Source organism: Arvicanthis niloticus, chromosome 9 (assembly GCF_011762505.2).
Source record: "Arvicanthis niloticus isolate mArvNil1 chromosome 9, mArvNil1.pat.X, whole genome shotgun sequence".
Lineage (NCBI taxonomy): Eukaryota > Metazoa > Chordata > Mammalia > Rodentia > Muridae > Arvicanthis > Arvicanthis niloticus.
Genome location: NC_047666.1, coordinates 31014615 through 31039368, shown reverse-complemented (window position 1 = coordinate 31039368; position 24754 = coordinate 31014615). Strand labels below are relative to the sequence as shown.

Sequence of the window (24754 nt, the reverse complement as noted above, 5' to 3'; positions counted from 1 at the left end):
AAAGTGTGTGTGTGTGTGTGTTTTCAAACACATGCATGCAGGTGGGTGTGTGCGAGAGCTCACCCATGTGCATATGCAGGTTTGCTTGCACGTCTGTGTGTTTGTGTAACAGAGCACATGTGGTGCAGAGGAATGTCAGAGAACAACCTGTGGGGATCCATTCTCTCCACCATGTGAGCCCTGGGAACTGAAGCCAGGTCATCCGGCTTAGTAGAAGACGCCTTTACCCACTGAGCCATCTTGCTGGCCCTCATGCTTGACTTTTGTTTATTTGTTTGTTTGCTTGCTTATTTTTAAAGTTTCCATCACAGCTTAAAAACAGGAGACTTTACATCCAAATGTAGTTTGCAAACATGTCTTAAAGAATGCTTAGCCACTGAGGGCTATGTGCCACCGCCCCCAGCAGGCCACTCCTTGGGTTCTGCCCACCACTCACAGTAAGAAAGAATATTCTATTCCCTGCCAGAACTGGTGGCATGACACATGTGTGCACAGACACCTACAATGCTGTTACCATGTGTGAAGCATTTCGACCGTGTCTACTCTGTCCTCATCATTCAATTTCCCTGGTGTGGTACTGGGTGTGGTACTCACACATACCAACCAAATCCTCTCCCACTAAGCTACATTTTCAGTCCCCAGCCCCCTGTCTTTTGTAACTCTTTGGGACAGAGTACCATTAACTCTCAGTCCTCCTGCCTCAGTATCCCAAGCAGCTGGGATTGAAGACCTGCTTGATCCAGTCCAGCTTCCTACCACAGTTAATATACTGGCTGCTGCTCGCCACATGTACCTGTTCCAGACTGCTCACAGGAATCTGTCCCGTCCCAGAGGACACTAAGGGCAGCCATGTGGGCATGCCCACTCTGACCTTCACAGTAGACCTTAAGGATATCCCTTCTGCTCTCTGGGCCTCAGTTTCCCACATTCTCATAGCTGCCTTCTTAGCTGACACCCAACAGAGCTGAAATTCACGTAGGCTCAAAGAAAACCTGTCTCCTTCAGTTCTGCCCACATCCATTCCAGACCTGCCATCACCACACCCAAGGTGACCCACCAAGCTGCTGAGTCCACATCTGGGAGAAGGAGGCAGTAGGGGAGCAAGTGAGCACAGGAGAAGAGACAGGGAGATAATAGAAAAGGCCGGTTAGCTGACCTGTGGCTCTCACTCTGAGCTCATCTGGTAGGCTGGGGACCCTGTGACATTCCAAGACTGGTGTCAATTTTCAATGTTTTACAAAAGAAAGGAGACAAACAGGCTGAATAACCTTTCTGTGCTATTTGATCATTTTTAATGATGTATATGTACTATTCTTATCATTAAACAACAACAGCAAAAAAAAAGTTTTAAAATGATTTTTTTCTTTCTTTCTTTTTTTTTTTTTTTTTCCTTTTTGAGACAGGGTCTCTCTATGTAGCTCTGGCTAGTTAGAACTCCCAGTGTAGACCAGGCTGGCCCGGAACTCACAGAGGTCTGCCTACCTCTGCCTCCCCAGTCTGTGCTACCACACATAGCTGATTTTTTTTTAATTGAGGAACACAGTGGAAGCAGGCGTGGAATGTCAGCTTTAGCCATAGTTGAGGAGTGGTGTTCAGAAGCCCCCACGGCTGTTTCCAGTTTGCAAGCCATCATCCAGCCTCGGGTGACCTTGGCCTGTACTCAGTGCCTGTTGGGATGCATCACCCTCCCTCCAGGGTAGAGACTCAAGACCAACCAGGTCAGCACGATTAAGTTAAGTTACAGAGTCACGGCAAAAAGCCACTAAGAAGTGGCGCGGCTGCCCACGGGTCCAGGCGCCACCTGGAGGTAATTGCCTGACATGACACCTCATGGGGCAAACGTGGTGAAGAAGATGTACATCTTGGCCAGGAAGGTAGTGACAGAGCCCTGGCGCCACAGCTTCATCTCTACGTCCAGGGCAAAGTCCCGTGGCTCCAGAACGGACCGCTGCAGGGATACCACACCAGTGTAGGCATTGAGTCTGCGTGTGACGAAGTAGCCCTCTTCGTTACCCTTGGTGATGGTCAGGGAGATGGTGTCCCCAGCAAAGGCGGGAGCGGGGCCGATGCGGAAGATATGCGCGGGTACCAGTAGGCCTGTCTGGAAATTGAGCTGGTAGTGCGTGATTCGAGCTGGTGAGGTTTGACATTCCGCGATATCCTGGCATGTTGTGCGCTCGCACTTCCTGTGAGGGAAGGATGCTTGGTCAGTGGCTGGGGACCCTCACTCCCATTCCAGATGTGGACAGACCCCAGCAGCTGGCTCAGGCACCAGTGGACCAGGGGGTCAAATGTGAGCTCTACCCAGAGAAATCTAGCAGCCACACATACGTTACTTTGCCCCCTCTGGGCCTCGTTCCCACAGCTGTGAGATGATCTCCTGTGGGGGTGTGGCTGACGTGCCTGGCACAAGGTCCCAGCAAGCCTGTCAGCAGCTCTTTTCATCCATATTTGTCCCTTCTTTTCTTCCACTTCCCCCTTTCATCATAACCCCCTGCCCAGCACAGCCTGCTGCCAGCCACACCCAACCTGTCTCCTGTTGTAGCACTAGGTGCTCTCCCTTCCCTGTTAAGTCCCTTTAAGTACTTCAGCTCACACATCTGGTGTCCTGCACAAGGGAGGCCACAGCCCAGGCAGCCCTTGGAGAGGCTGAAGACTGAGCTGGCCAAGGAGTGAGACACCAAGGCCTCAGTCTACAACCTGATGACTGGTTGCCTGGCCAGACCTTGCAAATGCAGGCCAGCAGCCAGATGACCAGGCAGGGACAGGAATCATGGTGGGCTCAGGAGGCCCAGACATGGCAGCTATCCCATGAAGTTGCTCTGGTGATGCTGCTCTGGCTGCTGGTCCCCAGAAACCCCCAGGAGGTAATGAGCATATATGGTAACACTGGGAGTTTGTTACACAGAATGTAATGCATGTAGTGTGTGCCTGTGTGCGTGCGTGCGTGCGTGCGTGCGTGCGTGCGTGCGTGTGTGTGTGTGTGTGTGTGTATAGTTCCCAGCAAATACTGTGTCTGTGTTAAAGAGTCTACAAGGCTGATTAACTGGTTCTGACTCTGAAGAGTTGGAATGTTACAGGTCTTGTAGTCAGATTATCTTGAGCTGTCTTCAACTCCCTTAATATCCAACCAGTGTCCATCTGTGTGTGTGACCTGCATGTGTCATCAGGTAAGTCCTTTGGGGATGCACAAATAGACTCCTAGCTTACGCTAACCTGAAAGTTAAGAATGTTACCAAACAATACCCAAGAGATCCCCCCAGTTTGTGTAACCTGAACGTATTTACCAGTGTTTTTTAAAAGTGTGTTCATTTCTAAGTCTTTGTTTTGTTTCCCTAGAAACTTCATAAAACTGTTTTCATGAACATGCTATTTGAGTCAGCCTGAATCCATGTTCCTGAGACACAGCCATTCATATCTGGCAGTAGATCAAACTTTCTCTCTTTGAGGTGACAGCCCTCTTTTTTTTAGCATGGACAGTTCTATATTTCCTTTCATAGTGCTTTATAGGAAACGGTAGGAGGTGGCCATGGCAAGGACCACCACCTGACTCTTAGCCTGTGGCACAGGGGCAGTAAAGGGCCCTGGATCACACCAGGGCTGAAGGCACTCACGTTTCTGAGACACGGACATAGTTCGGTGGGCAATCAAAGCGCAGGCAGCGGAAACTACCCTGGATGTTGTGGCAGGTCTCAGCCTCAGAGCAGTTGTGGGTACCCAGTGCACACTCATCAAGGTCTGGGGATGGAGAGTAGGGTTGTTAAGAGAATCCTTATGGCCTAGGAACCCAGCCTGAACCACTCCCACCAACACTGGAAGCCTGGGTTCTGGGCAGCTGTGTGGCCTAAGAGCACATCTGCCCCATCTCACCATGGCAACACAGCAGCAGGGTCCTGGCTCTGCTGGCTTCTCAGAGTGAAGTTCATGATCATCTACTGCATACCAAGTTTCACCACAGCCTGGGATGCTGAGCCAACTGGCAGCAGCCACAGCCACCAACCTGAATGCAGAGCTGCCTACCTGCCCTACCCAGGCCCAAGTACTTCTCCTTCAAGACACACAGGGGCAGGGAGAGCTAGCCACCAAAGCCCACAGATCTGCTCACTGGACAAGGCCAACCAGGCTCCAAGTCCCAAACCTCTCCTGAGGGGGAGTCAAGGTCCCTCCCACACCCACCTTGCCTTGCTGGCTGGCCAGGTCCCTTAGAGTCATAGCTTAGAATCCAGTTCAGAGGAACAGTCAGAGTTGCAGATCTGGTCCATCTTGGGACTGTCTCCCCTACAGCAAATCTGACAAACTACTGAAGCAAGGACTTGTGTCGCCAGTGCCAGGATCCACATTCCCCACTTCCTGACCTTCATAGCTGTGGCAGGGAAATATCAACCTGCACCAGACTAATGTTGGCCTCTCTAGGACTCCTTCCCTATCCTCTGGCCTCTGGACAGCACACTTTCCTGTCCCAATAGGCCCCTGGACGGTTTGGCAGAGATTTAAGGACAGCAGCTCAGATTTTCGAGGTTCTCCTTCTAGTATGTTCATAGATAGTCCCCTGCCTCCTCACACCAGGGTAAGGTGCAGATTCAAGGCCAAGCCTGGAAGCTGGCCTGAATGGCAAGAAGCCATCACCTTCCTTATCCCAGGCCTGGACACCGGGACTATTTCCCTGACCACCGTTGTTCTGAACACGTGGGCTTAGTCTAAGCTATAAGCCTGAGGCAATTCACAGCACCTGCTGTGTCTGGCAGAGCAGAGGCTGTCACTCACCCTTGCAGGACCTCCCGTTGGCCATCATTGTGTATCCCTGCTCTGGGCATGCACACTGGTAGCTCCCAGGCACGTTGACACAGCGGAAGGTACAGAGAATGCCAGCGCCCTGTGCACACTCATCGATGTCTGTCAGAAAGGGTCAGCTGGTGAGCCTCACCCATCCACAGGCACAGCCGGGAAGCCCAGGAGCCATTAACAAGGGAAGACAAAAGGGCTCCAGTGGTGGGAGCGAATTGCTCAAAGCCACATAGAAGATGCGGAGCAGAATGGGAATGCACCTCCCAGGACTGTGCACTACTAATAATGACAGCACCACCCAAGGGCTATTTAGGTGCCAGCCCGACTTGGGCCACGTACTCCTGTTGAGATCAGAGTATCATCTCACTTTACAGAGAAGGAACTTGAGGTCAGAGTAGAGAGACTGAAGGACTCACAGCAGGCAAACTGTGGGCTGGGATATGAACTCAGACCCCACACTAAATCCCCTGGGACCCTGGCATATGGGGAAGGGGCCCCTTCTTCATGTGAGTCCTGGGAGGGGCTCACCTGTGCAGGTGTGCCCATCCTCTGCCAGCTGGTAGCCTTGTCGGCAATAGCACTGATAGGACCCATAGATGTTGGCACACTCCTGGCTGCAGCGCCGAGTCTCACACTCGTTCACATCTGTGGGGACAGGGTCTTCATCATAGTGAGTCCTCCCAGACTGTATGCTGGACTGGGATGGCTCACCAGTATCCTTGTTTGGAGAAACATTCCTTTTGGCCACACTTTGAAGAAGGTGGGGCCAGGCAGGACACTCAGCAAGGGCAAGTTTTCTGTCCCCAGGACAAACCCAGGCAAAGCCTGGTGCTACCCTGCTGGGAACATGCAACTACTGGAACTCTTGAGTCACCTAGGTACAAGATTGGCCACCAAGAGCTGACACTGTGTTGAAGTGGGGGAGGGTGCAGGAGCTGGTATAGGATGAAGAAGGGAGAGTTAGTTCATGGCTTCCTCAGAGCATCTGCCCACTGAGCTGTTTCCGATTAGACTGTGCCGGGCCTACACTGGACTTGGGGAAATGGCCATGAAGAAGACAGACAATATCTTCACCTGGAAGAGCTAGCTCACATGTGGAGAGAAGAGGGAAGGGGAGGGACTGGTAAACATGATGGGCAGCATGCCTGAGCACATCAAGAGACATGGGGAAGGCACATCAGAACAATGGGAAGGGGTATCTCACAGAGGTCTGTCTCATGTGGGCTGCAGCCTTAAAGTGGTCAGGGAGGATGCAATTGGAGGGACAGGACGATATTGCTATCTAGGAAAGAGGCTCTGCAGGTGGCCAGCACAGCATGTGCAAAGGTCCTGAGGTGGGAGCTTGCTGAGTGTTTTTAGGAAACATCAATGAGGCAAAGGTGGCTGAGGCAGAGGAACTGAGGGGCATGCAAAAGGAGGCAAGCCACAGCCAACTGTGTCTAACTCTTGAACTTTACATCATTCACTAAAGACAAGCAATGTGTCAACATGTGGCTTGTCCACTCTGCTGTGCTGTGCATCTGACTGTCAGAATCCATGCTCAGTTCACCTCCAGGTCTCCAACAGGCAGCCAGTGGAAGCACAGAGGTGAACACAAGAATCATGCCTAGGCAGAATGCGGGGGAGGTAGAGGCCCTGTCTGCTCCAAATTGCCCACACCAAATCTGGTATGAGGCATGCCCACAGTATAATGACACTAGTGGGTAAGAGTGACTATCCCAGTGTCTTGATATAGCCAGCCCCCCCCCACACACACACACCCCAGGGCCACAGAGGTCTTAGCAGATTGGTCTCACACAGAGGAGAATGATGAAGACCAGTTAAGAAAATGGAGCCAGAGATGCCATGGTCTCTCAGTTGAAGCTCAGCTTCTCACTGAGCCACCACATGGTTTTCTTCCCCAGTGGACCTGATCCAGCTGCACTAGGGAACTACTGTCTGTGGGAACTCTGCGATGTCACCCCCCCAACTACAGGCCCATCACAGACTTGAGGCACAGCCTGTGCCCACACTTGGTTTATCTCGGTGTGTGCTCCAAGGCATCATCCCTGGGAGCCATGTGACCCTGCTTCTTCACAGCTCCTGAGCTCTCCTGGTTGCCCCGTGCCATCTTGGCAACAAACTCCCCGTGATCACAGCAGGAATCAGAGGCTGTCTGTCCAAGTGGGAGTTAGGTGCATGGGGTCACAAGCCAGGGGTCAGAAGTCAGGGTGGGCAGTACCTTCACAATGCTTGCCATCTGCGGCCAAAAGGAAACCAGCAGCACAGGAGCAGCGGTAGGAACCCGGCGTGTTCTCACATGTGTGCTGGCACAGGCGGCCCGGCGAGACCCAGCATTCGTTCACATCTGCGGGGGAGAAAATGAGCAGCAGGCACAGAGTGGCCAGCCAGCAGGGAATGTCAGAGGGTGCAGAGGACCAGGAGGACAAAGCAGTAAGCGGGCTACAGCATGGAATCTGAGCCAAGAGGAGAGGGGGTAGCTTGAAGACAGCCATTTGGGGAGGTCCAGGCCAGAGAGCTGCTACAGAGGGGCAGGTTCTTTGTGCCCAGGGAATCCCAGACCCCAGTATCCCTTACCAATGCAGGTCCTGCCGAATGCATCCCTCTGGAAGCCAGGTTTGCAGTCACATCGGTAGGATCCAGGGAGGTTATGGCACAGTTGGCCCTCACCACAGCGGTGCACACCTGTCTCACACTCATTCACATCTGTGGGGCAGGCAAGCAGGACACCCTGAGGTCCGGACGGCCCCTCTACGGGGCCCCTTAGGCAGAGAGGTAGATGGGGAGGCCGTGTGGAGGCAGGGAGGCTCCAGCCTTACCCACACATTCAGAGCCCTCCTCGTTAGTGTGGTAACCACGACTGCAGACCAATGGGTTCCTCTGACAGGTGTAGGAGCCCACTGTGTTGATGCAGCTGAATCCTGGGCGGCAAGGTGCCAGTAACGATGTGCATTCGTTGATGTCTGCAGAAGCAACAAGGTGATGGGAAGCCTGGCTTGCCCCTCCTCCACTCATCTGGCCAATTCCGGGCTTTAGGCCTAGACTATACCACCCCTGGCACTTGAAAGTCCCACCTCCAGAAGTCACAGTCAGTGGGCTGACTACAGTCTGTACAATCTGTCCAATGGAACAGCTAAGCAAAGGGAAGACAAAGCTGATCATGGCTATTTATTATTATTATTAATCAAAGTATAAATGAATTCCTGGTGTTTTTATGAACATGGCTGCCTATTTGGTCTCCTCCCCACTAAACAGTTCAACAAACACTACACCTCCCCACCCCCGAAGAATCCTGGAGCATAGTAGGTACTCAGAAAATGCAGCCAGGCCTTTGTCTCTCTGTGCTACTGTCCCCCTTGCCACCTGTGTTCTAGCAGAAGACAATCAGAAGCTGTGGGGATATGGTATGCTCTGGCTGTTTAGAAGGAGTGAGTGACATCTCGGACCTTCTCAGGACAATGAGGCCAGCATCTGTCACACTGTGTGTCTCAACCATGGCATGGAGCTAATCTAAGACCCTCACAGTGGTCTTGGACAGTGAAGGCAACTGTGGGTTTCACTTCAGTCGGGAACCCCGTGATATTGTATCCCAGACAGTTCTTTCTAGATCAAAATACATGATCTGTATTCTTTTAGTTTGGTCCCACAAGTAGGTAAACTGAGGCCCTGAGAGAAACAGCTCCAAGGTGAGCAGAGTAGCTATCATTCTGCACATACCCACTCAGTGGGTAGAGACATTGAGGCTGGGAGAAGGGAGTAACCAGCTAGACCCACCACAGCTCTAAAGCCCACAGGATTTGGAGCCGCAGCCCGCAGCCTGCTTACCCACGCAGTTGCCCTCGGGGTCCTGCAAGAAGCCATCCATGCAGCGCTGCCGGGCCTGACAGTAGAAGGAGCCCTTGGTGTTCTGGCATGAGAAGCCTGCCTGGCAGTTGTGTGTGCCCGTCACACACTCGTCCACGTCTGCCACACAGAGGCTGGGCATTAGGGGCAGGAAGCAGGGCCCTCACAGCCAGAGGTGGGAGGCAGGAGGCCCCACCCTCACAGCCAGCAACCCTGCCACACTTCCCAGCTTCACACCATTGTAACCTCAGCAGCCATGAAGGTTTGCATCCCAGTAAGGTGGCAGAGTGAAGTCACTGGGGAGGACCAAGTCCCAGGAGTAAAAGTGACATAACCACATGCCCTGAACTTCTCCATGGTCCTTGCCATTATTCAAAGCATGCAAAGTGATTACATTTACCCCATCCTCACAGCAACACAAGAAGTACATTCTGTGACTGGCCCATTTTATGGAGGAGGAAACTAAGGCACAGGCAACCTTCCATTGCTACAGAATGCCAGGCAGTCTGGCTCTCTGCCACCCATCACACTACATCAGTGAGGAGCAGACAGAAATGTGTGAGAGACTGTATCCCAAGGTCAAGTCACACACGTCACTGGAGCACAGAAGCTCACACCCGGGACTCTTGCCACCATCCTTCCTCTATGTCACAGGCCTCTATGCTTGCTGTTCTCTATGCCCATGACATCTTTCCAGGTAGCCTCCCATTGTTTATGTCTCAACTACACTGTCACTTTCCTGAGAGCCTTTCTAGATGCACACCAGAGACACATCCTTCCACCTCCCGTGGTCACTTTGCCATCTCCATATTCCTCATATCCTCTACCTTGAGGTCACAGAAAGATCACCTCACACCAGTGAGGGTACCCAGAACCCCGGCTGGCATTAAAAGAAGCTTAAGAAATATGTAAGGCACTGAAAAAAAATTACTCTTACTAGAAAGCTAGAATTTTCCAGTGAAAGAGATATGAACAATCCTCTGTGGGGCTCCACTTCAGTGTGAAAATGGCGAAACTGAAGCCAGGAGAATGATCAGCAGGTGGTAGGAAAGCCGGGGCAATGCTGCCCTTGTCCCTGCTCCCATCCCTAGCCTCAGACCCCCACCCTCACCCCAAGGAAAGCCAAGTCAGGAATGTGGGGGAAAGACAGGGCAGGGGTAGGGACATCCCTGGGGTGCAGTTAGCCTAGGGAGCAGACGTGATTCAGCCCTTTCTTACCTGTGCACTCGCCGTCTGTGAGGACATAGCCCGGCTCACAGGTGAGTGCCTTGTAGCATTGGAAGGAGCCTGGCGTGTTCACACAGTGCTCGGCCCGGGTGCACGTATGCAGGTCCGTCACACACTCATTGATGTCTGTGTGGAGATTGAGGCAGCTGTCAGGGCCTGCAGGGGCTCCAGGTACATAGGCCTAGCACAACCAGGCATGGGGAGACAGGAAGCACCAGGCTCTGACCTCAGGTACTCACCATGCAGGGAGAAGCACGAAGCTGATGTCCCCTTATCCAAGTATCCCTTCATTCAACAAAGATTTATCACACCCTTCTATGTGTCAAGCAAGGCTCTTGGCAAGAGGGCTGGGTGTGTGAACAAGACAGAAATGCCTGCCCTTGGAGCAGATGCTTGCATATGCAATGGGGTTGCTCAGAAGGGACTATGGGGACCACAGTGGGAGGAAGGTAGGCTGAGGTGAAGACAGGGCAAGCAAGTGTAAGGCAGGGACGAAGAGCACTGTCAGAAGACATCTGAGTAGGAAGATGAAGAGGTGACAGCAGGAGCCGCTCTGACAGTCCAGGCAGAAGGAACAGTTATATGACAGCCCAGGCAGGTTCAGGACTAACCCAGAGGCAGGTGTGGCTGTAGGGGAGAGAAGAAATGTGAACAGATGAGGTTACATCAAGGAGAGGATGGGAGCCATAGATGATTCCTGGCATAGGGTGAGGGAACCCTGGTAGGAGCTGGTGAAGAGACCAGGAGGAGATGTAGTTTATCCACAGAAGGATGGCGGCCACTACACTGGGAGAGAGCAGAAGCAGCCAGAGCGACTGATGGCAGAGGAGGAGGTGAGAGAACCAGGAGATCAGAAAAGCTTTGGGCTGAGCAGCTGGATAGATGCCAGCACCTGGGGAGCAGCCCGTGGGAGCAGGTGCTGAGAAGGTCCCAGAGTTCTCAGGGGCTAGGAGGCAGCTAATGACCTACCTCTGTGCTCACAGGGCTAGCCCCCCCCCCCCCCCCGCCCGGGTTCACTGAAGGAGCCAAGGGTAATGGTCAGGTGGCTGAGGTCACTTGAGGAAATTGGTGCATGAAGAAAAGGACAAGGACAGACACTGGGACACTCTAGTGATAAGCAGCGGGGAGTGGGGAGATTGCAGCCAAAGGAAGCAGAGGTGACAACCTGTAATTGCCTCCAGGCCGGGGTGAAGACCCCTTCAAGCTCCACCCAGCCCTGCGTCTCCTACCTGTACCTGGCAAGTAATGGCACTAGGCACATCCTACTTGCTCAGTGCTACACTGGCCAGTGCTCATTCTCCACCGTGTCCCTGTGCCACACAGTGGGTCAGCACAGCCTCTGACCCAGGTGGCTGGGTCAAGGCAGGCAGGTGGAGACACAGATGAACGGGGGTCCTTGGGGCTTAGATCAGAGGGCTGTCTGCCCTGGTCCTGCAATGACAGCTGCTTCTCAGGGGGTAGTAACATTTGAGTTGGATCTATGAGGATAACTAGGGGACCAGGTAGGAAAGTGGGGGTAGGGGAAGAAACCCTTCCAGGCAGAGATGACATAGACAGGAATGAGGATAGGGAAAGGACAGTTTTGAGTCAAGCTTGCACGGAGGTCTGACCAGGTATCACAAAGACATCCAATGTACAGCTGGACAGGCACAGGGAGGTGGGCACCCAGGACCCTAGGAGTTTCCCACAGCTAAGAGGCCTCAGAGTATTGAACGACAGGACCCACCACTCACAGAGGATCCCTAGGGGTCAGGAAGCTGAAAGAACTGATCAGACTCACTGTCTTATAATACCGGCGTGGCCATTTCACAGATGAGATCTCTCTCCCCAAAGGGATGTCACTGGACTGAGTTAGGCAGTCAGCAAAGATGGAACCCAGGACGCTTGCCCCACGCTACTACAGCCTTTTCTCACTGCCTGCCTCCCGCTGCAGAGATGGTCCTAGAGCTGAGGCTGTGCCATCCCCACTCCCTGCGGTCCAGCTCAGCTGCAGAACTCTCTCAAAAGTAAAGCACAGAGGGGACCCTCGCGGAGGCCACACTAAGCTGTCCCCAGCTTCTAGGCCTCAGTAGCTCAGGGAACCCTGCCAGAGTTCCTCACAGGTACTAATGCACCTGACCTCCAGGGTGACCTTCATCTTCCTGTTTCATGGGGGTTGGGGGGACCTAGGGTTCAGAGTGATTATGAACTTCAGTGAGCCCAAACTTCATCCCAGCATGATCTCTTGCTCTTCCCCTGTCTGAGTTACTGCATCTGAGCGGAGCAATTGGGGAGCCCCCAAGCCCCCAAGTGATGTTTGCTTGAAGCAAGAGGAGAGTGGCTGATAGCTTGTGCAGAATGAAGAGGAAAGAAATGCAGAGCGTGCTCATAAATCTTGCTGAATGGAATGTATCTTGGCTTTCTCATCCTCGGGCTCATCTTTCAGCTGCTAAGGACCCTGCAGCATAGGTCTTAGCTGCCAAGCCAGGGAGTGGCAAGTCAGGGGACATCCTGAGAAGGGGCACACATGCCTCCCAACACGCACACACAGACCCAGCCCACCCAGGAGGAGCTGCCACCACCGGCAAGCACATCAGGAGGGCCATGTTGTACCGTGGGTGCAGCTAGGCAAACATGTCGGCCAGTGCTGCCACCCAGCAGTGCAGGGGAGGAAGAGGACATGTCCAGGCTGGACATGGTCCCCAAGCACAGGCAAGACAGACAGGACTCTGGCCGCAAGCCCTGAGCACTGTGTGCCCCGTTCCCACCTCCACACTTTTGTCCCAGCTGTCTCCTTCCTGCTTTGTGCCTTTCCCCATCTCCAAGTCCTGCCCATTCTTGGGAAAAGATGGACATATTCCTCCTCCCCTGGGTGCCATTGGCAAGAGCGAAATCTCTCTTTGCCTCTGTTCTTATTATTGCATCAGCCAGTCTGCCTGACTTCTCCTCTATTCAGTGTTATCTCTGAGATGCAGGAAGCCAGGGCTTATTTTTTTTTTTCCCTCAGTGAGAATATCAGGTAATACACAGACACAAGACAGTATGGAGTCCTTCCTTGCCCGCAGAATTCCAGAATCCCAGCCCTGGCCTATATAGGCCCAGACATGTGTAGGTTGACACAAGGCTCACATCCTCCCTGTCCATTGAGGGAAAACTCAGAGGGAAAAGTGCCATCTGCTGAGTCACACAGCAAATGGATGCTGAACTGGGTCAGCTGGACCAGCACGATCTACTTGCCTCTCGGGAGATTCCAGATAAACCTGCAGGCAATCTAACTGGCCGAAGTAACAGGCTGCATGAACCAGACTATGTGCACACAGTGCATGTACCACAACCCTCATAGGTGTCAACAGCTTCCAATAGCTGAGAAAAGACAAGGTCCAGAGCCTCTGGGTCCTGCCTCCCGCCCAGGCTTCCCTGCCTCCACACTGCTACATGGCCCTGCTGCCCACATCTGGCCTTCCGGTCTCTGACCCATCCCTGAGATACCCTATTGGCTTCTGAGTCACGGGCACATCTGGGAACACAGCCATGGAGAACAAGCGGGACAAGACACCAGGACACAAGGGTATGACACAGAGCTCAGCAGGCTGCTGTGTGGGAGCACACATGCAAAGGGTAGGCCCTTTAGCATGTGGCACTGTGTGGTGGGTTGGCGTGGAGCAGAGCAGACAGCCGTGACGTGGGCGGCAGACAGGGGCTCCAGCTTACCCACACACTTCCTATGTGCGTTGAGGATATAGCCCTCTGCACACAGCACTGTGTGGTTGACACAGTAGAAGGATCCCAGGGTGTTCACACAGAACTGTTTCCAGCTACAATCGTGAGTGCCCATCAAACACTCGTCTTGGTCTAATGACAGCCACGGAAGGAAAAACAGAAGGCTGTTAGAGAGGTAAAGCTGCAAGGCCCGGCTGCCAGGGGCATCCAGGGAGAGATAAAGAACCCGTGTGCACCTGTCAGGGGACGGCGGAACCTTGGACCCAAGTTGAGTTTGTGAAACTCAAAGATGTTAAGAGCTGCCACTGCTGCCCAGTGAGGGCAGATGGAGAGAGGCTCAGAGAGGGCAGGCAGCCCACAGTAAAACCATGGGCCGCAAGCTGCCCCAACCCATCTCTGTAGTGCCCAAGTCTGCAGCAACCAAGGAAATCACAAACAGAAGGGTCTGAAATTTCCAGGGCTCTGGGGGCCAGGCCAGTAGCATTCACAGAAGGGGATGGAGGGCTCCTGAGGCTGCCAGGCTAAGGGCTATGCAAAAGGCCTCCATGAGAAGCTTTATGAAGTTTCTCTAGAAACTCAAATCTGTAAATATTTTTAAAATCCTCAGGCTGTCCCAGCTGGGAATTCCTGTGATTATTCCTGAGAACAAAGGGAGGCAGGCCTCCTCCTGTGTGTGGGCTGTACATTCCCCTACAGGTGTGCTTTTGCAACCTCTGCCTTGTACCCTTCTGCTCTTCCCCCTGGAGTGCTCCACGGGGCGCCAGCAGAGGCAGTACACTGGGCCTCAGGCAGCAGGTCACTGAGAGGGGTTAGAGCTGAAGACTTCTGAACCAAGATACTTTTCTCAGTCTCCAGAGCCCTGGGGCGAATCAGATCCCAGAGAACACAGAAGACTTCCCCTGGGCCTGTTGTCTCTGCCATCAAAGAGAAAGGCCAGTCAGTTCTCACCAAGCTATGTGCTTTAGCTGCCTTCTCTGGACTCACTGGAGGGTGTCACTCACATACAGAGTCTCTAGAGTGATTGAACTTGGGATCTGAGCTTCAGAGAAGAATATGGGCATCCTTTTGGACAGACTTGAACATTATACACAGATATTCAGACCATGTCTTCTGAGCCTGAGCCATACATATCCTGGACTTGGCTCTCTATCCTGCTTCTGCCAAGACAGGAGGGGTAAGGTCCTAGGACCCCTCAAGCGAGTTCAAACAAAACTCACCGAGGAAGCCAACCAGTAGGAGCCAGAACCACTGTTCCCATCGTACCCTGTGTACTGAGAGATCCTAATCCGTGGTGGCCCCACTGAGACATACCCTCACCTATGCTGGTCACTGGGGTAAAGGGGATGGACTTTGTGACCATCACTTTTCATGTACTTGTGAACAGCAGAGGAAGTTCACTGTCACCAATGTCAACTCCCCCTCCATGACCGAGGCCCTTCTCCCCACTGCAGGGATGTAGGGTGGGAGTGGGGGAGGTAAGGTCACTTCTGGATGCCGCCCCCGACACATTGACACATCGCTCCCATCTCTCTTTCTCCACCTCGGGCTGGAGCATGGATGAAGTCAGAGATCACAAAGCAAGCTCAGCCTTTAGACTACACCAGCCCTCAGGGAGCAGTGAGTTGAGAATGGTCTGTATCTGGCATGAGTCCTCATTAGAACACAAGTTCAAAGCTTATCCAAACCCCTAATCAGGTTGTCTGGAGGTCCAGCAGAATTCCCAGGAATCTATATCCAATGGGCCTTCAGGTGATGTGGGTAAAAGTTCAGTTCTGAGAAGCATTCAGTCCTTAGAAAGCAGCGGGGCAGCCAGACAGCAGCCCAGAGCTCCAATGGAGGGCCAATACCAAGGGCTCGGTGACACCGGAGGGAACCACCTACACTGTCCTGCTGGGCTTCTCTGTCACAACAGCTGAACCTCATGATTAGGGTGAGTTTGAAGTCCTGGTCTCCCCTACCCTAGGCTCTCACCACAGGCCAACCAGACCTGCAAAGCTTAGAGGGTAACCCCAAAGTACTTACCTTCACAGGACACACCATCTGCCATGATGTCGTAGCCAGGGAAGCAGGAGCACACGGCTGTGTCTCCAACAACACGACACACCTGCCGGCAGGGCCCATTGTCTGAGGAAAAATTCCTGAGTCAGAATACACAGGCCTTGGCCCTTGGCCACGTTGCTCATCCCCCAGCTCTGAGGTATAGGTTGGAGTTTCCACTGCAGGCCCAGAGAGGCAGAGGTGTGAAAAGGTGAGAGCCTCAAGCCTGTGCCTTTTCATAAGGTCCCCAGAAAGCGGCTCCAGTCCCAGCTGGCACAGGGGACAATATTTTGAGTTTCTCTCACACACCACTCAGATGTCAATTCATCCCTCGAGTGCCAGTGAGGTCAGTGAAAGACAAAAGCAGAAGGCAGGAAGGGAAGGCTTCCCAGCATTCCTGAAGGAAGGCTTGGTTTTACAGGAATGAGACAGAGTAGGTGGTCCTCCCTGACCAGGGTCACATAGAGACCCAGAATCCCCTGATGTCTCCTTCTTCTTCTTCTTTTTCCTCCTCCTCCTCTTCCTTCTCTGTCATCACCAGATAGGCCCTTTCACAAAGCAGAGGCACCAGATAGCCTGGCCCAACCTACACACACCCAGCCCCAGAGCCTACCACCCCACACGGCCCAAACACCTGCAGCTCAGGCCCTGCAGAAGGGCCATCTTTCCACTCACCTTTGCAGGTGTTGGGCTGTGGCACTGGCAAAGGGATGGTGTTGGGAGATACCTGGGCAGACTCAGACCTCGGTGCAGACTCTGGTGCAGTGTCCAGCTGTGGGGCACCTCCATCTATTGTAGGTAGAGCATACAGCAGAGGGGGGGCTCACGTCTTCTGCCAGGGCTCGGACACTCACCATACCAGGCACTGACTGATGACCTTACTGAAACTCCCTTTGCTCATTCACAGGGGAGAACACTGAGGCTCGGGGTACAGACACACCTTGGGCAAGAGCTATCTCACAGCTACTAGGAAAAGGCAAAAGAGTGAAGGGAGAATTAGGGGGTGTCTAGACTAGAAAACAGCTCCACCCATACAACTGGCATGGAGAAAGCCCTGGTGCTGGGGACACAGCTAGGCCTGCTGAGGGTCTCTGAAGCCTGAGCCTGCTCCAGGCCTGTCTTCAAAGGGAGCTCCAGGCAGTCTTCAGAATTCCCAGGGCTAGGAGCCTCCTCTGGCTTCTGCCAGCATCAACACAGGGGCAGCAGGAAGAGAGGTAGCCGAGGAAGGCTACCCTCCATTGGCAGGACAAGCCTGTCCCTGGGCTGTATACAGCTTACCTGGGCGGCAGGTGCGGCCATCACCTTGCAGCTGGAATCCAGGGAAGCAGGCACAGCGGTAGGAACCAACGGTGTTGATGCAAAGGTGCTGACAAAGCTCCCCGGGGAGCAGCAGACACTCATCCTGGTCATCTCCCGGAAGGCTATTGGGCAGCTCAGCCTCTGTGCCCAGTGACAGGGCCTCCCGGCTTCCCATCTCCGTCTCTGAAACTGGGGTGGTTGGTCAGCACTTGGAACATAGCCAACATGGCCAACGGGTGGCTGAGCCCACAGGACCCAGGAAAGCAGTTGGGGCTCAAAAGATGATAAGGATGGAGAAGTAAAGGAGGGAGAGAAGGAGGAATGGATGGATGGCCAGATGGGTGGGGAGGTGGATAGGGGTGGGGTAGATGAATGGATGGATGGACAGATGGGTAGGAAGGTGGAGGGGTGGGGTAGATGAATGAATGAGTCTGAGTCTTCATCACCTGGGTCCCCTTCAATAGGATAGGGTCGTGCTTAAGGGGGATTCTGACTAAACTGGAGCCATAGAAAGAGTGCTAGCGTAGGTTGAGACAAATGAGGATGTGATGTCTGATTGCAGCATCCTTAGCTGTGTCAGCAGTAGGTCTCTTTGGGTCTCCAGGCCCTGGGATGCACTGTCTATTCCCCAGAGGGCAGCAGGTGAGTGGATGACAGGGTGCTCTGCACTGGCCAGATGCAACACGAAACAGAATGTTGGCATAAAACTGCATCATCCAAGGGCATGTCATAGGGAAGGTGGGGCATCCATCCTGAGGGGCCCTAGCCTGGTGATCACAGCTCTGTCCTGAGGATCTGTCTGTGAGCAGACAGAGGCAAGGACAAAGGCTCAGGGATCCTGGAGCCCACCAGCATGGACTTCCATGCCAAGCCCAGTTCACTGTCATCTGCATGCCCTTCTGACCAACTTCCCAGCAGAAGAGAAACAAGGAGGATATGCCTGAGGCTATTTTCAAATAGGTCTTGAAGCAGTACAATTTGCTCCCAGCACTTGCATCTTCCATACTTAAGCTACTCAGAAGTTCTACACAGGAAAAGACACGATGCTACAGTAGGTGGTTAAGTAAGGGGATGGATGGACCTTGCCAAGCTGTGTGGTCCACCTGGTGTCCCACCCCCACCCCCACCCCACCCCATCCCTGCGCCTTGTTTTGACCTCTGATGCTGGGTTTCCTCCTGAACTCTACCTAAAACCACTCTCTAGGTAATAGCTTGTTCTTCATAAATTATTGTCTTCAACCAGCTTCTTGGGTGAACTGGTGGATAGGTGTGTGGGTGGGTAGGAGAAAAATAAGTGAATGAGTAGGGGAGATGAATTAGTGATGAATGAGTGGAGGTGAATTGAGAGATGAATGAGGAAGTGGAACAATGAATGGATGGACAGATAGGCATGTGGATGGACAAAGGTGTTTGGATGGATGGATGAATGAATGGATGGGTAGGTAGGTGGGTAGGTGGGTGGGTGGGTGGATGGATGGATGAATGAATGAATTGATAGATAGATAGATAGATGAATGGGTAGATGGATGGGTGGGTGGAAGAATGGCAGATAGACAATGGCTTGATGGACAGATAACCAGATAGAGAATGATATAAGCAGAACATGGTGACCAACTCGGGAAACAGAGGAAGGGTATAGAGATGGTCAGAGCAGCCAGGGTGGTGAAGGGAGGGTAGAAGGGCAGATAGTCACTGGTGATTGGTGAATGGTACAGAGAACTGTGTGGGACTTCCAGGCCAGCACAAACAGGATTAGAGTCCAGTCAGCAGCTGCAGAACTCTATAGAGCAGAGCTCAAACCTCAAACTACATACAGTAATAGACCAGGGTCCCCACTGTGGCCCGAGGCTACCCAGCCCAACCACCCTAGGAGCCCATCTGTCCTCCTTCAACTGCCTCCACCTGGGAGAACAGCACCCACCTCTGCGAGGAGTGTCCTTAGGCTCTGGTGGTCGCCGGACCTCAGGCACTATGAGGGGCTCTTCACCTTCACAGCAGGAGAGCATGACATGGTTGCAGGGATAGCCCAGGTTGGGGTTAGACTCACACGACTGGCCCTCGGCCCGTACTCGGAGTCCCAGGCCACAGCAGTCACAGCATTGCTGAGGGAGACAGACCGTCACGACCAGGCCCTCAGAGTGTGCCTGGCTTCCCACAGTCTGTGTGCCTGTGATTCATTCAGGGTCCGTGGGCACATCCTGGGGCAGTCTCTGTGGTGAATTAATGTTGTCTGGTTCCTCTGTCTGCCTGTGTGCTCTCCCAGGGTGGAAGGTGGCCCACCCCTGCATCCCAAGTCTGGAGAAGGGTAGGACTAATGTTAATTTTCTTTAATGAATGAATAAATGTCCCTTGGAAAGAACTACAAATGAAGACCAGGCATGCTCACCATGCCCTACCCTCAGAAGCAGACACTAATCCTTCCAGCTCAGCAAAAAGACAGCATTTCCCAAGTGCCCTTGCAGTCTGGGTGACTTCATAAAGTATTCAGGAGAGGATCTACTTGAAAGTGTACCTATCTTGCTCTCCCTGGTCATCCTCCTTAGAGTAAATGTGTTGGAGCTCCTGGTGTCACATCAGGTTATGAAGGGACCTGAAGCTAACACTACACACTGACCATTCAACAAACAAACAAACAAACAAAAACCAAAAAACAAAACAAACAAACAAACAAACAAACAAAAAAACAGAGGTTGAGTCCCTAAGAATATGCAGACCTACCCAGTCCAGACTACCATCTTCCATGGGGAAATCTGGTTTCCATTGTCAAACTATGGCAGTGGACTGGTGCAGCAAAAGCCCAGCTGACCAGCCTCCCCGGCATCCACACTCTGGAGCTGAACAGCTCAGACTCAGAGAGTGAGCATGCACCATCGACCTGAGGTGCTCAATGACTTGCTTTGGTCATTAGGGTGAGACAGAAGTGATCATGTGTCCATTTGAACCTAGGCTTCTAAACATCTTATATGTCACTATAGCTTGAGTTTGGCCTATGCCCACTCCAGACCTCAGGACGGGCCTAATAGCAGATCCTGGGTCACTGAGGACATGCCCTTGAAGGGGACTTGGAGACATTGGTCTCTTCTCTCTTATATGAGAAACTGGCTCTCCTATGCATACCATGCCATGCCGTGCCACTTCATCACATGCCAAAAGGCAGCAGGGCCAAGTGAGGCAAATGGAACCAAAACCTTTCACTCACAAAAGGGGTTATCTCTGGCATGTTGTCAGAGTGAGAAAAACTGAGCAACTCGTATGCTTTCAGTCACTTTCCTAGGGCCCATCTGAACCAGGCTCAGCCAGCCCACTGTGGGAGAGACTGCAGGGAATGGAGACAGTTCAGCTGGGCCACCTGACTCCTCAGCAGCCACCAGCCAATGACAGCTACACAGGCCCAGTAGAACAAGCCAGCCACAGGCACAGATGAGTGACACCCTTTACCTGATGCTTCAATACCCACTGCCCAAAACCTCATGAACCCAAGCTCCAGGTATGGGCACTGGGCCAGGATAGGGATTCCTTGCCCATGTCTTATGCTTGGGGAAACTAAAGTTGAGAGAAGGGGTCTGGACTTGGGATAAAGGTAACCACAGAAGAAGGACTCTATACCTGCCTGCAGGTGATCCTATCCTAATATCAGGTCCTCTCCTCTTCCTCCTGCGCTCTCCATTGCCCCTGATGTAGCTTGGTTCTGCCTGCCTCCAGCCTCCAGCCCCCAGCCCCCAGCTCCCAGCCCCCAGCCTCCAGCATACACATGCAAAGAAAGCCAGCATCCTAGGATTTTCCATTGCTGGCCACCACACTGCTCCTAGAACCGTTGTGCACTCCAGCACAGCCTCTGCCCACAGACCTTTTCACTACCTCAGGCACACACACCTGCCACACTCAACCTACTCTGCCTCAGAGAGAGCAAGATGTCCTCTGGGTTGTGGATGGGGTTCAATACATTTATGGATTTGTTGGCCAATGCTATGACTGTTAACATTTTCTGGGCAGGTGGTGATTCTGTCCCCATCCCCACTCCAGGATGTGGTGTCACACATCTCTGCCATGATTGCAGCCAGTGGGACTTGCCTTGTACAGGGAGACACCGCAGGTATCATTGTCCTCGGCTCCACAGGTCTCACCCTCCTTGGCCCCCATGACCCCAGCCACACAGCTCTTCTCTTTCAAGTAGGAGATGCAGCATTGCCTCTGGGCTATCCTGAAACAGGGGAATACCTCAGTCCCTAGTTGGTGGGTCCCTCTCTAGGAGGGTGACAGTCCTTGACCTCTGGAGGAAGGTGTTGGCATCAGAGTTTTACTGCCAATCCTCAGAAAGTAATAGAGACCCAACCTCAGAAAGGATGGGGTAGATCTGCTGAGAGAGTAGTGCCTGGGTTCTTGGTCATCTCCTGCCCCTCTCCATATGGATAATCTGTCAGAGAGGTGGTTGGTGAGTCAGCCAAGCATGGGTCATGAGAGGGGGGACTCAGCACTACTTGGGAGGGACATGTGCAGGGGCCAGCTGTCCAGTGATGGAGTTGTGGTCTGTGTGGTGGTGAGTTCCATCTCAGGAGGGATGTAAGTATTTACAATGGCGGCAAAGGTCAAAACTTACGGTGTCTGATCAGTGTGCATGTCATTCAGTAACCCCAAATGGGAGTGGCCAAAAGGAAAGAGAGGGGACAAGGTTAGTTCTCTAAAGAAGGCCAGGCATGGTAGTGCATGCCCTTAACCCCAGCATGTGGGAGGCAAAGGCAGGCAGATCTCTGTGAGTCTGAGGCCAGCCTGATCTACATAGAGTTTCAGGTCAGCAGGGCTATATAGTGAAGCCTCATCTCAGAAATGGAAGAGGAGGAGAAGGAGAAGGAAGAGGAGGAGGAGGAAGAAGAAGAGGAGGAGGAGGAAGAGGAGAAAAGAAGAAGAAAAAGAAGAAAAGGAAGGAGGAGGAAGAAAAAGGTGAGGAGGGAGAAGGGAAGAGGAAAAGGAAGAAAAAGAAGAAGGGAGGAGGAAAAAAGAGGAAGAAGAAGGGACAGGGGCAGGGAGGAGGAGGAGAACGACCAGGGACAGAACATGGTGGACATTAAAAAATATGGGTTCTAATTCTGACCATACTAGTGAGCTGTGCAGCTCCAGGTGAATCACACTGCTTCTCTGAACTTCATGAGTAGGCCATGAAAGTTGAGAAAGAGAGATAACAGAGGAGCAATCCTGGCAAGGGATTGGAGACACCTGGAGCACAGGTGTCTGAGCCACAGCAGAGGTGGCTCCGGGGGAATTAAGGTGGCTGATCTGAGGGAGGGAAGCTGCTGTGAGTGGGGAGCCCTGATGCCCCAAGGTGATGATGATCCTTTGAACTTGCTCTAAAATGGCGCACCATTTACTCACTAAGCTGGGTACAGATCCATGTGGTTAGCTGACACTCAGGACTGGTCAGTCTTCAACATTCACTTGGCAAAATGGCTCACTGCCACCCTCATACATCTGGGGCCCAGGGAAGGCAAGAATAGTTCTGCCCACCCCAGGCCACTTACCTGCAGACGTCACTCTGGGCACCATTCTCGGGGATCTCCTGGCACTCATCGTTGTCGATGGCCCACTGCTGGCCGGCAGCACAACACGTCTCCATCAGGTCCTTGGTGGAGCCTGTGGGTTGCAATGAGGAGCTGTGGTTGGGTTTCAGGGCCACCAAGTGCAGTACATACTGCAGGCTCTGTGCAGGGGAACCTCTTACGGCAATCCCCACCCATCCCTGTCCTGCACTTCTAGCCCTTCCTTTGTAAGGAAGCACTGGGGAGCCTTGGTCCTCCAGCAGGGTGTGTAGAGCAATGGGTAGCCAATGACTGGCTCCAAGAGCAAGCATGTGTGTGTGTGTGTGTGCGTGCGTGCGTGCGTGCGTGCGTGCGTGTGTGTGTGTGTGTGTGTGTGTGATGGGTGTGTGTGTATGTGTGATGGGTGTGTGTGTGTGTTTGTGTGTGAGATGAGGGTGTGTGTGTGTGAGGGAGGTGCTCACTACAAAGCCCACAGGACCAGCATGCAGAGGCAACAGCTGACATGTGATTTGTCTAGCCCCTTCTCCAACCCCCAGACTGTTTTTGCCAAGACATGTTCCTAAATAAACCTTTGCAGACACAAGAAGCCCTGAGTTTCATTCTTCTGATCCAAGTAGCCCAGATGGGACAGGAGACAGAAAAGAGCCTCAGGGGTCTTGTGGAATTGTATTAAGAGCTATCTTAAGTTGCTTTTCTCAGAGATTTGGTTATAATGATGAACTCTAATTAATAAAAATGAATACTAATAACAATTATTATAACACAATGACTAAAACCAAAATTGGTGTATTCAAATAGTGGTTCTTCTTAACACGGTAATAAAAAATTAGTAGAAAAATATGCCATTTAAAAAAAGAAATCCAGAGGAGGTTTCTGGGTGGTGGGAGGAAGTGGGATAAGGGGATAAAATCTGAAAGGTAAATATAATACCCAATTTTTAAAAAAAAGAGATGAAAAAAGGGAAAAAAGAAAGAAAAATGAGAAAAAAAAGAAAGAAAAATAGGAGATTTAATAACAGAAAGGAAAGGATTTAGAAATTTAGGAGGCAGTTTATGTTAATGGAAACAGCATCATAGAAACTGGAAAATCACACCCTCATAGAAGCACAAGGATGGGGGATGGGATAAGGGGTTCCTGGGTGGTGGGGGGAATGGGATAAGGGGATAAAATTTGAAATGTAAATATTACAACCAATTTTAAAAAGGAAAAAAAGTTGTTAGAACCAACATCTTTTTAAAAATGTCAGCCCTCTAGGGAAAAAAAATTTTTTTTCTTGATACTAAAACTTGTTCTGAGAATTGTATATTGCAGAATACACAGCCTTGGTGTATCTACTCATCAAGCAAGCTGAGCAGACCTGCCCAAACCTCCGATGTCCTGGAATTCCATCTGGATGCAGTGAAGACACAGCATCAGAGGCTTATCAACTTACTCTTCCCCCTACTCCTCTTCTAGTATCTCAATGCCCTTAATCAGCTTGAAGAAGTTAAAGAAGAGTCAGCACCCTTATTCCCTGGGCTTGGAAACTAAGGTGGTTAATATTGATCTGTCTTTCTAGGGAAAAGTAGTGGTTCTGTTGGAACAGGGAGGATTAGCTGGGACTCATTGCATAGCCATAACCTATTGGTAGAAATCTGTATAATTGTTATCAAGATGAGGTTATAATTTCTTAAATGGTACAAAATTTACTTTGATTTCAAAATTAAGGTTTTCATTGGTATGAGCTTCTTATTGATATAAAAGTGAGATGAATATTGATACTCTCATGGGCATTGTGCCTGTATAACACATTTAGGAATACAAGGCTTAGACCCAGTCCTTCTTTAACTTTTTTAACTGATTTGGGACGGTTAGCCTATGAGTTAAGGGACTATAGCAAATTCATGGCTTGGGGTTTATTGTTAGGGTGTTTTCCATATTTTATTTAGAAATAGCTGAGAGGAGTGAACAGACAACAGTCCAGGTTACCTTACATGGATAGTTGGTTTTCAAAACGTCAGAAGTCCATAGAATTGACGTTACAAATATTTATATATTAATGTTCATTTTGATTAGAGACCTGTCTGCTCCTGACAGCTTCCTGTCGTGGATTCTAAGAAGAAATTGAGCATCCTTGGAATTACTCCAGTTGTGTGGTGACAGCCACTAGGCAGAATTGCCTCTTTCCATCTACAGACAAATTACTGTCCAGAAAAGGACACACTTGTAGAATAGTCGACTGATTATATCTGCCTAGACAGAGTAATCAGCCCTTAATAATTCTGCATCACTAAGGTCTGTCAGATGATTCTGGGCCAGAAGGCTGAAGATTTGATGCTCCAACATTTGGTAGT

General features: G+C 51.8%; 1 protein-coding gene across 5 annotated transcripts in view; it reads right to left on the bottom strand.

The window, feature by feature from the left end:
* Positions 1-1264: 1264 nt before the first annotated feature.
* Positions 1265-24754, bottom strand: part of Fbln2 (fibulin 2) — a 79280-nt gene continuing 55790 nt past the window's right edge. For 3 of the 5 annotated variants that reach the window (XM_076940118.1, XM_034511541.2, XM_076940119.1), the window contains exons 3-18: positions 22404-22515; positions 20962-21091; positions 18812-18992; positions 16870-17079; positions 16267-16380; positions 15577-15678; positions 13546-13686; positions 9847-9981; positions 8611-8748; positions 7605-7748; positions 7363-7491; positions 7007-7132; positions 5314-5430; positions 4765-4893; positions 3615-3738; positions 1265-2186 (exon numbers count right to left, since the gene is read on the bottom strand). In XM_076940118.1, coding sequence (XP_076796233.1) covers positions 1829-2186; positions 3615-3738; positions 4765-4893; positions 5314-5430; positions 7007-7132; positions 7363-7491; positions 7605-7748; positions 8611-8748; positions 9847-9981; positions 13546-13686; positions 15577-15678; positions 16267-16380; positions 16870-17079; positions 18812-18992; positions 20962-21091; positions 22404-22515 — 2390 coding nt within the window. In that variant the 3' untranslated portion in view covers positions 1265-1828. The remainder of the gene's footprint in view (positions 2187-3614; positions 3739-4764; positions 4894-5313; positions 5431-7006; positions 7133-7362; positions 7492-7604; positions 7749-8610; positions 8749-9846; positions 9982-13545; positions 13687-15576; positions 15679-16266; positions 16381-16869; positions 17080-18811; positions 18993-20961; positions 21092-22403; positions 22516-24754) is intronic. The other 2 variants (XM_034511542.2, XM_076940120.1) reach the window with 1 other exon arrangement.